Genomic DNA, 12,921 nt, shown 5'->3' with positions numbered 1-12,921 from the left:
ATGATGCTGGTGTTCACATATGGTTGCAGTACAACTGTAATAAATGTTGTCCGCACATTGTATTATTCACATTTGGTGGAGTGTTTGTGTGAAAAATATGGTGAGTTGTCTGCTGGTTCTATTTCATTGTTATGTCGGTTACCTGAGATTAGTAAGTGTGATTTGGACAACGAAGAAGAATTTCAGAACATGTTATTGCTTGCTAAATCAATGGGGGTACAACAAGTAGAAGTTGTCGTTGAGTTGAAAAGTAATATTGGTCAGTCGAGTAGCTCCGGGTCGCTGCGTGTGGGGGGTGAGGAAGAAATTGATGCACTATAGAGATTTTGCCGCCATAAGGAGAAAGCGTTGTTGTCAGCCTCTTGGGCAAATGGTATTACGCATGCGGGACAACGGTTTGTTGGAGGTGCACAAGAATTTCGTGATGTTTTATGTAAGTATGTCATCCAATGTGGGTTTCAGTTTACGTATGTCAAGAACGAAACAACAAGGGTTACTGCGGTGTGTGCAATGCGCGAGGAGAGAGGCTACTTGTGGGCTATATATTGTAGAGTACAATGAGCAAATAGTTTTTTCTACATCAAGAGGTTCAGTGATATGCATAGTTGTGGTACGGATGTCCGAACACCAAAGAATCCGAGAGATAGTTCTGATTTGGTATCGAGTACTATATCTGAAATTGTGAAGGACAAACTGTTGACTCGGACGTGTAAGGTGGTGACTATTTTGAAGAGGGATTATGGGCTAGATATGAGTTACCACGTCGTATGGTTGGGCGTGGAGAAAGCAAAGACTATTATTCATGGAGATCACTCATTATCGTTTGACCAGCTGAGGTGGTATTTGGATGTTGTATGCGCTACAATCCGGGGAGTTATGTCAATATTGACTGTGATGCAAGTAGTCAACAATTTTGTCATTTCTTTGTATCATTCGCTGCGTTTATTTCTGGGTTCAATTCTTGTCAGCCTTTATTATTCCTGGATGGAACATTCCTCAAAGGAAAGTACAAAAGTCAGCTACTTGCGGCGACGACGAAAGATGGAAACAATGGTTAATATTTTTTTTTAGTTGTCTATTCATGTAAATATTCACATTGAGCGGCATAGTGTAGACATATGACAGACGATTACACAATGTGTTCCACATTTACACTGGTGTCAATGTTTACATTAACACACATTGATGTAAACAACAACATAATAAGATTGATTGAGAAATTAACAGTAATGTGAACATTCACATTATTATACACTGATGTGAATGTTTACACCAGTGTTTACTAATGTGAGTTTATCCATTAATGAATAGTAATGTGAATGTTCACATCATTGATGTTTACGAAATCAAATCCAAAAATAACAATAGTAATAGGGCAATGTAAATATAAACATTCACATGACCTGTTTCCTTTATAGTGTTTTTGTAAACTACTTGTGTTACTATTCACATTGGAATATTGTGAACAGTTGTTTAATGGTGTTGTGTTGTAGGTCTATTTTCTACTGCATTTGCGATTGTTGATTCAGAGACCACGACCAATTGGTCATGGTTCTTGCACTAACTTGGCAAGGTTGTTGATGGTAAGTATCAAATTACTTTTATTTCGAACCGCAATCTTGGTCTATTAGAAGCGATGCCAAAGGTGTTCCCATCTGCTCACCACGGTTATTGCTTACAACAGTTGAAGAACAACTTAAGAGACCAGATGAAGGGAATTGATAATGGATTTAGGGACCACCTCGTTAGTAGTTTGGGTGTCTGTGCTTACGAGCCAACTATGGTAGGGTCCATGAAAAGCTTAAGAAATTAAAAGAGAAGGGTAAGCAACGAGCACATAGTTTTTTCAAGGAGTTGGCACCTGAGCACTGTGCGAATTCATACTTCAGGTAATAGTCATTTCCTGATGTATTCCATTTGTTAAGTTTAGAATGGTAGCGATGTGAAATTTCAGTTATGTTTTGTGACGATGTGAAATTTTATATTCAGTTCTGAAGAAATTTAATTCAATATTGTACAATGTTTATGATGTTGTGTAGGGGCATGCGTTATGGGGAGATGACATCCAATGCGGCAGAGTCATTTAATAATTGGATTAAAGAAGCATGCAATCTTTCTATCACTCAGATGGTGGACAAAATTCGTACTAAGTTGATGCGGCAAATGTCTGCACAGCATGACCAAGCAAACATGTGGAATGAGCTTATTTGTTTTACATTCGAAACAATGCTTCTTCATTCATTCAATGACAGCAGGTCTTGGCACGTGAACAAAGCCAATGGGGATGTGTTTGAGGTTTATTCTATACCATCTGTTACAGTTGATATTGCAAGACGTATGTGTTCTGACTTCAAATGGCAAATCAACGGATTTCCATATGACCATGTTGTTATTGCTATTTAGAAAAACCGCTACAATCTCAATGCTTGTGTCATGTAGAGACATATCGTGCAGCCTATTCGGGTGCTATATTCCCTATACCGTCGGTAGAAAAACCGTCTTTTGATCCCACGGACTTCACTATATACCCACCAACCGTGAAAAGACCACCTAGTAGGCTGAAAAAGAATAGAATCCCATCAAGGGGTGAAAAACTGAAGCAAATAAGGTGCAGGAGATGTGATAAGTTGGGAAGCCACAATCGAAAATCATGCAAGGAGCCGATATAGGATGTACATTTTTTCATTTCAACATTGTGTTTTACATGAGATTCTTATATTGATTTTTGAAATAAGATTGTGTTATGTTTGCAAACATTGTGTTGTAATAAGATTACGTTATGTTGGCAAACATAATAATGCATTGGCAAACCTAATAATGCATTAGTATTTGATTTGTGTTTTTTTTTTTTTTTTTTTAGGTAGCAAATTGACATTTTTGTTGGTGTGTTAAGAATGAATACATGATGTGAACATTCACACTTGTATAAGATAATCACATTATGTGAATAATTACACATGGTTTAAACTTTTTAACATTATTGTGGTGTGAATATTCACATTTTTGTTACCATTGACAGCATCAAAGTAGATGGCATGAACATTTACATCAATGTAACCATTCACATCATCAAATCAGAAAATGTGAATATTCAGATATGTATTACAAAATGTAATTGCGAGTATTTTTTGCTAGCAAAAATAAGATGTTGTGTTTATTATGATGCATGCATAGGCGTGTTGTGAATATTGACATTACTGCTGTCATTCACATCATCAAAAGTTACGATGTGAATTTTCACATCATCAAATTTTTAGTTGTGAATATTGGTTTATGTGTTAAGAAATATCATATTCACACCTGTCATATTGTGTTACAATAACACTTTAAGCAATATTCACATCCATGTAGTAGGGCTTTTAAACATAAGAATGTGTATGATCCTTCTGTGATGTGGAAATTTACATCATGTCGTGTGTCAAAAAAAAAATACAATCTCAATGTGCATGATCAACACGAAATAGGCCTCAAAATGCATATACATATATTGAATGAAAAATATCAGTACAGGTAGTGATATAGACTTGATTTACAATCAAGCTAGTCTGTTCTAATATGTCAAATCTATTGACACTAAATTGTCTTAAATGTGGATAACAGTTTCAGGAAACAGTAATAGGTAGACACCCCCCACCTATAGGTTTTCACATTGCATTATCTTTCTGTGATTTAGAAAAAATGTGTACTAATGAGTCTCTTATTTAATATCATTCAAAGCGATCTAGGCTGTCAACAATTTCCTCACGGTATACATGCGCCCTCATGATGTAACACACTGCGGGCCCGCAATCCACCCTGAAAATGCAAAGTTGTTATTGTTAGATTTTGAAATTTAAGTGTGTGTAATGGTTATGGAAGATATGTACAAATTGATTTTAGGCTTACAAATCTGATGTTTGCTGAGGACAGACGTCTACTAATATGATTGGTTGCGATGGATTTTGGCTTGATAATTTGGTCCATAGTGGTGATGATGGTCCGATGTTGCGCACCACAGCCTCGATGTAGTCCCTCTGCCATGGAGGGGAATAATGAAATTTCATATTAGGCACAAAGCAACATAGTGCATACGTCCAAGTTCAAATATTACACATTATGACAAGTATTATATGTATCAGCCACTTACCAATATTTGTGCTTTGTCAATATATGGGTTATGTATGCTGGGTTTTGGTCGTAGCCAGTTATAATGCCTCTATAGATTGTCTTTGACGTCGTACACAACAATCGTCCAGTGGTAGTTGTGGTGTATTGGGAAGATGAAGTATCTCTGGCCTTGATAGTCATTGATATGCATATTAATCAGTTTGTTTCTCTTGTGAGGGGGTACTCTTGCATGACTTTTTACACACAATGGGCATACAATGATGTACCAAGTATTTATATCAATGTTTATTGTGAATGATGTGAATGTTTACATCTGTTAATTTATCAAACAGTCTTATAATGTATTACAGATGTGAATGTTCACACCTGTTAATTTCTCAAACTTCCCAATACATGAATGTTCACTGTGAATGATGTGAATGTTCACATCTGTCAATTTGAATGTTCAAACCTGTCATATTATGTTGTTGTTAACATTCGCATCTGTCTAACGTTTAAGTTAACAATATAAGCATATAACGTTGAGATGAACATTCACATCTATTGAACATTCAAATCAAATACTATTCATGCGAACATTCTCATCAACATCAAACGTAAACAAACCAAAAGTGTAGTTGTTACCAAACATGTGCTTGTAAAGATTAATGCTGAATCATCCAAAGTTGGGTTGACCAACCCTTGTAGTTCGAGTAGAATTTCACCATATGCATCTATCACCTGCACAAACAGAAGGGTGACAGTACATTATTTCTAGTGTCTTTACAGTGTATGTGTGTGTGTGTGTGTGTGTGTGTGTGTGTGTGTGTTTTGTACACATTTACGAGTGCCATACATTGTTGTGTATTGATTCTTCCTTGATGATGTGTATGATGTCATCAAAATACACGTTTCTAGTCTTTGAGTCCCCTTGCCACACAAGCAACCTGTGCATTGTGATTACGATGCTAAACCCTTAAGGGCGAGTTTGGGTCGTGACAATATTTGACCGATAGTTGACCTTTTTCATGTTCACTTGTTAGGGACTAGCTGTTGGATCGAGTTTGCCTTTGGCACGAGATTCTTTTCTCTTTCTTTTGCCATCAAATCTATAGGAAAGGCCTATTTGTTCAAATACAAACAAATTTAATATTACTGTTCACAAATGAATAGTGATAATAAGTGTAAATTATTATATGCCATATGAATAATGGGATGGTGATGGTGAAATAGTATGTGACTAGCTGGTGCAAATGTTCACGTGAAGAGATGATAGCACATGACAAACCAACATTCACATGAAGATGTGAGAATAATCACACATTACAACTATTAAACTAACACGACGTATACACAACGTTAATCTTCACATCATTACACTTGTATGTTTGACTGTGAATATTCATAGCCAAATATATGGCGTGAATATTCAATGTGAATGTGACAATGTAAATATTAACATTATATTCACAACGTGAATATTAAAATTATGTTCAGAATATTATAATGTGAATGTTAACATTATGTTCATAATGTAATTATTGACATTATGTTTAGAATGTGCATATTGACATTGATGTTAATCAATAACAAGTGAAATAATATGATATTACTATTTACAACATGCCTACAAGAATTCACATGTAACCAAAACAAGATTGGCAACCATCCATAGTTTGGATTTTTATTATTTCATGACCATCAACAACCAACAACACTAACAAGTCTGACATTGATGTCACAATTTTAATATTTACTCACTAACTCATCTAATGTGTGTTTATCTATTACTGAATAGTAATGTGAATGTTCACATTATTGATGTTTACAAAATCAAATCAAAAAATAACAATAGTAATATAGCAATGTAAATATATACATCGATGATCACATTATGACTGAAAAACAGAAGATGGAATGATGTTGCTTACTTTTGTTCCTCATTGTGGGTGGGTATAGAAATCGATGGACCACACTCAATCAACCGACGGGAAACACGAAACAACGAACCACCCTCCTTCCGATATAAACCTTCGCAGCGGTGAGATGAAGTGGAATAGTAGTGACCGACGACGGTGGTGAGGCGATGTGAATATAGGGTTATAGTTTGAGAGTTTTTTGGGGCTGACGATGAGATTTTCTTTGGGAAATTAGTGTTTTGTGGATTGAATAGATGAAATAGGAATGGTTTGTTTTCAGAATGGAGTAGACGCAGGAGAAGTGGAGGGAGGGTAATTTCGTCCTATTATAATGAATGGACCTAATGGAATAATCAAAAATGATTTGGGTTTTATGGAATAAAACTATTAGGAATAAGATTTATGAAAAAAGAATCCATTAAAAAATGATATAATTATATTTTAATTTTAAATATGAGTCATTAAATTAACGCATCAAATCATGATCATGACTTATTGGCTAGAGATATTGACAAGTAACTAGGTGCTGGGCTGGATGTGTCCATGGGTTAATTTGAAGGTTTCGCTAATTTAATAGATAGTTGTGCTAATTCTCCAGCAACTTCTAGTGAGTACGAAATTTCGAATGAATTCCAGCATTTTTACTTTTATAATTTATTTATTATACTAACTTTTATCATCAGCTGTGAAAACCCGCATTTAATTATTCAAAATAATAATAATAATAATAATAATAATAATAATAATAATAATAATAATAATAATAATAATAATAATAATAATAATTAATTAATTAATTTTATCCAGAGTTTATTTGAAATATATGTTAGTGTAAAAGTTAGTTTTAAATTAACCCAATTCAATCACTAACAAAGATATGATTAAGAATAATAATTTTGTGGGTGTTCAATATTTGTTGTTTATAAATTGTTTTAATAAGGATTCGACATAATAATTATCTTTGATAAATAACTTAGTTAAAAACTTTAATTTTGAGAAACCCATACGAATACACACACACCACAAAAATATATATATATATTTCGTGGCAGTAGAATGCCACCTGCTTGTTTGCATGGTGGTATAGGAACCATAACCCATCATCCTTCTTAGAATTTAGAGAAAGTCATCCTTCTTAGAATTTAGAGAAAGTGAATAGATATAATAATGAAAAGAATGTGTGAGAGAGAGAGCCTCAAAGAAATGGCTTCTATATATTCATACCACGCAGAGTGTTTACACACACTGTGTTGGTGTTTTCAAAGACTAATAAAAAAAAAAAATAGAGGGAATTCTTGTGGAAGAAGAGGAGGAGATTGAGGTTGCATATTTTCCTACCATTTCATTATTTCATTTCAATCCTACAGCTAAGTAAGAAAACCCTCTCAACCCTCTCATTTTTTTTTAATTGTTGAAATTTTCGGATTATATTCATATGATAAAATGACTAATTTATAGATAGAAATTTTTATATATATGTATGAAAATTTATGATAGTATATCAAATATTGGTAGTCTGAAAATCATGATAATGTTGTGGAATTTGGACTTACATGTGTAGTTTATGCCATTAAAAAGATTATTGAAGATGTTGTTTGGTCCTTTAAATCTGCCAGAAAGTTGTACGAATTTTTATACAATTTTATGCTCAAAATTTGAAGATGATTTCTTCAACAAAGTTGTTAATAATGATGTCTAGTTCATCCACAAAATTTTTCAACAATTATTGAGTTTTTTACGAATTTATAAAAAAATTTAACCAAATCTGGAGCTATAGACAGATTTCACTCTGCGTTTGAAAAATCATAAAAAAAATTTATATTAATCCAAATCTGGTAATTTCTAAGCAAAAAATGAAATTTGAGAAGTCTAGTTTCATAATAAATTTTTAAATTATGGAATTGATTTATAAATTTAAGTATGGAATTAATTTAAGAAAATGTGATAAATCTATGTCATGAACATTCTTGGAATTTTTAAGAATTATTTATAATTTATTTTTGGAAAATGCTTTCTGAAAAATGACCATAACATGTTTATTGAGTATTCTGTAGATTTATATGAATTTTAGAGTTTTATAAGTCATTTATTTATAATTTTGTTTGCAAGATATACATTCTGAAAACTTTGACAGATTAAGGAGGAAGAAAAAATTTTCTCGTCAATTGTTTATTTGGACTAAAATTTAATATTGTGCTAATCTAATCTTATAGATTAAAAATCTATGCATGTGTGATTATGATTTGTTTCTTCTTTTTGGTATCTACATTATTATTTCATATCATGGTTTAAATAAATTGTTTATTTAAATTTTGTACAATTGTTTATTATTGTATGACATGTGTAAAATTTTATGTTGGAATTTTAATGAGTTGGTGTAACATTATTGGTAATTAAATTTTGAATTATTGTGACTATCTCAACAAGTAAAGAAAAACGAAATTTAACCAATGATACGTTAAAATTTAAAAGTGATGGAGTGAGCCCGGTTTAAAATTTTGCGTAAGTGAGTTGCGAACCTTAACATGGCACAAGAAGGTATTTCGGCTCTTATCAGTGTAGGCAATATAAAGTTGGTGGTGCGGATGTCACAACATAGACCGTTCCTTTGGGGCAGACCGTGATGTCACGACTCGGGTATGTAACCCTAGTGCGTGGGCATCATTGGTAGTTACAGTAAGTAACATTTGAATATTTGACCAAAGGGGAGTCAGAATTGCCCGTGGCCATTGCTTAGTGGTTGACTGGAAATAGTATTTCGCGGGGAGTTACTTAAATTTATCTGATAAATTAAATCTATGAAAATTTAAAAAGAAAGGTGGACATATTCCTTATGATGAAATACTGCTTCCATTTGTTATATATATATATATATATATATTTATTTATTTGATTTATTATTATCTATTGTTGTTATTTCAACTGATAACATTCCTTTTATACTTACTAAATGTTACTTGTTATTCTGTTACTACACATTAATCATAAATTGTGAGTATTATTATCGGAGTGGGTATTTTTGGGTTATAGCATCTTATTGAGCTCGTTGCACACTGGCATTCCCGTTGCCCTGGCGTTTTATGCCAGGTACCGAAGAAATCGAAGGAAACACAGAGGCCTTGCAAGGCAACGCTCAACCTTGGTTAGCTTGAAGAGTGCCAAGTTCCACGAACTATTTTCTAAAATTTCTAGTTTTTCTCTAGTTTTCTTTTTATATTTGTGTCATTTCTTTTATGTACTAAGACTAAGTTGTAATGTAAGAACTTTATATTCTAGGTTGTTAATTAATGGATGTTAGTAATATTGGTGGCAATATTGATTTTAAATTCTAAATCTTATTATGATGTCCTTAAAATTTTGGGGTGTTACATCAGCAGTAGGGAATTTGTATCATCAGTAGTAAACTATAACACCAAAAAAGTAAAAGGAGGGGAAAAGGGTGTGAACCGTGAAGATACGAATAATTATCCAATCCACTTTTAAAAAGGGATAAGTGAGGAGGGTCATTCTACTATTTAAAAAAAAAAAAAAAAGACAAAGGAAAAAAAAGAGGGGAATTCTTGAGGGAAAGTAGGGGTGATGGCAACATTATTGTCTTTTTAATTAAAATAGCGCGAAACCAACAATTGATGTATATTAGGGACCAATTCTGCAATTTAGATTTGTGTAATTTTGATGGGTGCAGTTACGTAGGTTACCTTTGGCCATGTGGGTTGGGTTGGGATTAAATAGAATTTAATAAGAAAAATGTCATATTTAAATAATAATTATTTTAATTTTTTTATAAAAATTAAAAAAGTTAATTTAAACGAATTTTTTAATTCTAAGTTAAAGAAGTCTCAATTGCAAAAACCAACTAAAAATGTTTTGCTAAACGGAATCTTTCTCTTGTTTTTCATTAGTTTTAGGTAGGAGTGAGTATGGTTCAGATTGATTCGATTTCAAAGTAAATGAAGATTGAATCATTATTTACAATTCTATAAAATTTGAAATCAAACTAAATCATGAAAATCTTATAACCAAATCAAACTAAACCACATAAACATGGTTCGGTTTGAAACTACGGTTTTTAAGAAACACTATCGTCATTTACAAAAGGAAAAGACTATGATACATATTCCTCAAATGGCGTGTAACGTGTGCACTTTATAACTAAAAACAAAATAGTATAATTTTTTACTTTCTGGGTCATAACTAAAAAAAAAAAAAAAATCATAACCAAACAACACATGAGGTATAACCAAAAATATCATGAGTCATAATTAAAACAAAGTTATAACTAAATAATAAAATGGCATAACTTAAAGGTACATATCACAAAGATGTGTATAGTAGAATTTCCCTTCACAAAATCACAAAATATTATTCACAACCTAAAAATTATTTAGATGAAGGTTGTTTGGGTAGAACAACAACGGTGCACTTTTTCATTTTTTTGGGCCATATCATCTTTTTATTTTTCTGTACACCTTTTAGTAAAAATTCAAAAATTACACATACTCTGATCATTCTAAACAACCCCTAATAAGATATTCGAGTGTTTATAGTAGTTAACAAATTAAATATATGTATATCTATATATAGCTCTAAATGGTCCAGTTAGATTATAAAATGGATTTGTGACTATAAAATCACAAACCAAACCATGAATTGCTGCTTGTTTATTTCAAAAATTAAATTCGAACCGTGCAGTAAGAAAATCAAACTAAATGAGTGATTTGGTTTGAATCGGATCAATTAAAAAAAAAATTCATTTTTTTGCCGATCCCTAATTTTAATTATCATATATTTTAAAAAAATTACCCTTGACAATGTTACTCAAGTCTAAAATTAAAATAATAATAATAATTCTACTTTCTTGATCATCATTTTTCAAAAACACCTTTCAGAAAATTCTACTTTCTTATTTTTCATTTTTTTTTGTTTTTACTGAATTTTTTTAATATTTTGAGCAATATTTTTAATTTTTATAAATATACTTAAAAGTAAAAAAAAATTGAAAAAAACCTTTTAAAAATTCACTAAATACCAAAAAAACAAAAAAAAATACGAGAATTCAGTATATTTTTTTGTATTTTTATGTATTTATTAATTTTTAAAAATATTTTTTCATAATTTTTTTACTTTTTAGATACATCTAAGTAAGGTGCATATAAAAAAGTAAAAAAAAAAATTAAAATTTTAAAAATATTTACTAAAAACAAAAAAACACGAAAACTAAAAAACTCAATTTTCAAAAAACTTAATTAAAAAAACTCAAACCAAACAACTGAATGTCTCGTTTGAAAATGAACTATTTTAATGAAAAAATTACACCTAAGTGGTGCTAATAAAAAATATATAAAAAGATGATAAACATTATAAAAATTAATAATTAAAATTATAAATTTTTTCAGTAAGATGTGATAATTTTTCAAAATATATCATGTAAAGTTATTTTAATTAATTTTTTTATAAAAAGATATACGAAAATAAAGAGAATAATGTAATAGCACATAGTAACTTTTTAACTATGATAATGGGCAAATTTAGGAACTATCTAAAATAATCCAAAAAAAAAAAAAATCACTATCGAAAAGTCAATTAACTTTTTTATGTTTTTACATATTTTTTTATAAAAAATTTAAAAATAAACTAAAATAATTAATTCAAAAAACTAGTCTAACTCATATTTATAGGTTTTGTTTGGAAAAGACTAAAATAGTTTAATTGACACAAAAGGATAAAATAGATCAATTTAAGCAAAATGTCACATTCAAATTATAATCATTTTACGTTTTTTTCTCACAACTATCATATGAAAAAAAAAAAATCAATTAAAACTAATTTAACTAAGCTAAATTTTAAAAAAAATCAAAAAAATTAAGTTAAATTAGCTCTTCCCAATAATTTAAAAAAAAATCAAAAAAATAAAACCTTGTTTGGTTTGTTTTTGAAAAACAAAATTTGGATAAAATTTTCTAAAATTTTGTTTGGTTTAGTGATTTTAGAAAAAAATTTCTAAAATTATTTTTTGTCTAGTACACATCAATCAATCACTTTTTCTCTCTTTTCTCTCCTCTCTTCTCTCTTATTCTCAATCACTTTTTCTCTCACATATATTTACTCAAGTACAACAAAATATTAAATCATTCTAAACTTTCATACTCTATCTCTCAAAACCAAATCAAACGCACCCCAAGTTAAGGCCTGGGTTGGGATCTCAAAAAAAAACTAAAAAGTTAAAAAGTTATTTTAAAAGTTATCAATATTCACAAAAAAAAAATATTAAAAAAATAATTTTATACAAAATTAATTTTCAAACAACTTGATACAACTCTGATGTGGGACAGGTGGAGCGGACTTTTTGGAAAATTGCATTTATTTAGGTGTACAAATAACTCGATATTGTTCGGTCCGCGGGGAGTCTATCACGGATTCCGTTTTAATAATCTGAACCGCCTAATGTGTAGAACTCATCGAGTAAAATATGCCTGTAAAAAATCACGTTGATCAAATTTCGATAACTATATGATCAAATCAGTTAAAATTTATAAAATAGATGGTATTATAGTTAACAGTTGAAAACAAATAAATCCGATCAGATAGTTATCGATATTCAATAAATATGATTTTTTACAAGAAGATAGTACTCAATGAGTTTTACACATTGAACGATTTTGATTAGCAAAACAAGACCCCTGATGAGCCTCCATGGGCCGAACAACACCTCCAATTTAATGTCCAAAAATCAGAGAATCATCTCCCAACCTCCCCTCTCCCACGCTGTCCTTGGATTCAGCCCACCATACCGCCTATTCCGTTCAACCTTCTCCTAAACACTAATTTATACAATTTGTTAGTACATATATTTTTTTATAAAAAGTCAAAAATTATTCCAAATAACCATCTGTTTTTTTTTTCAATTTTTTAATTT

At 30.9% G+C, this 12,921-nt stretch overlaps 1 protein-coding gene across 1 annotated transcript; it reads left to right on the top strand.

Moving 5' to 3' along the window:
* Positions 1-597: 597 nt before the first annotated feature.
* LOC114257239 (uncharacterized) lies at positions 598-3,623 on the top strand. Its single transcript, XM_028197004.2, has 7 exons — positions 598-1,053; positions 1,494-1,583; positions 1,685-1,788; positions 2,040-2,335; positions 2,440-2,608; positions 3,020-3,099; positions 3,601-3,623. Exons 1-7 carry the CDS (start codon positions 598-600, stop codon positions 3,621-3,623), a joined length of 1,218 nt encoding a protein of 405 aa, XP_028052805.2.
* The last annotated feature ends 9,298 nt before the right edge of the window (positions 3,624-12,921 follow it).

The sequence above is a fragment of the Camellia sinensis genome, chromosome 3, assembly GCF_055761805.1.
Source record: "Camellia sinensis isolate YWXY chromosome 3, ASM5576180v1, whole genome shotgun sequence".
NCBI lineage: Eukaryota > Viridiplantae > Streptophyta > Magnoliopsida > Ericales > Theaceae > Camellia > Camellia sinensis.
This window is presented reverse-complemented; position numbering and strand designations above follow the sequence as displayed.

What these genes read in the sequence shown, in the direction of transcription:
- LOC114257239 (XM_028197004.2), top strand. Translation starts at nt 598, where the DNA reads ATGCATAGTTGTGGTACGGATGTCCGAACACCAAAGAATCCGAGAGAT. An exon ending in TACGAGCCAACTATGGTAGG is followed by an intron (nt 1,789 to 2,039) that starts GTCCATGAAAAG and finishes GATGTTGTGTAG; the next exon opens with GGGCATGCGTTATGGGGAGA. An exon ending in TACAGTTGATATTGCAAGAC is followed by an intron (nt 2,336 to 2,439) that starts GTATGTGTTCTG and finishes TGTGTCATGTAG; the next exon opens with AGACATATCGTGCAGCCTAT.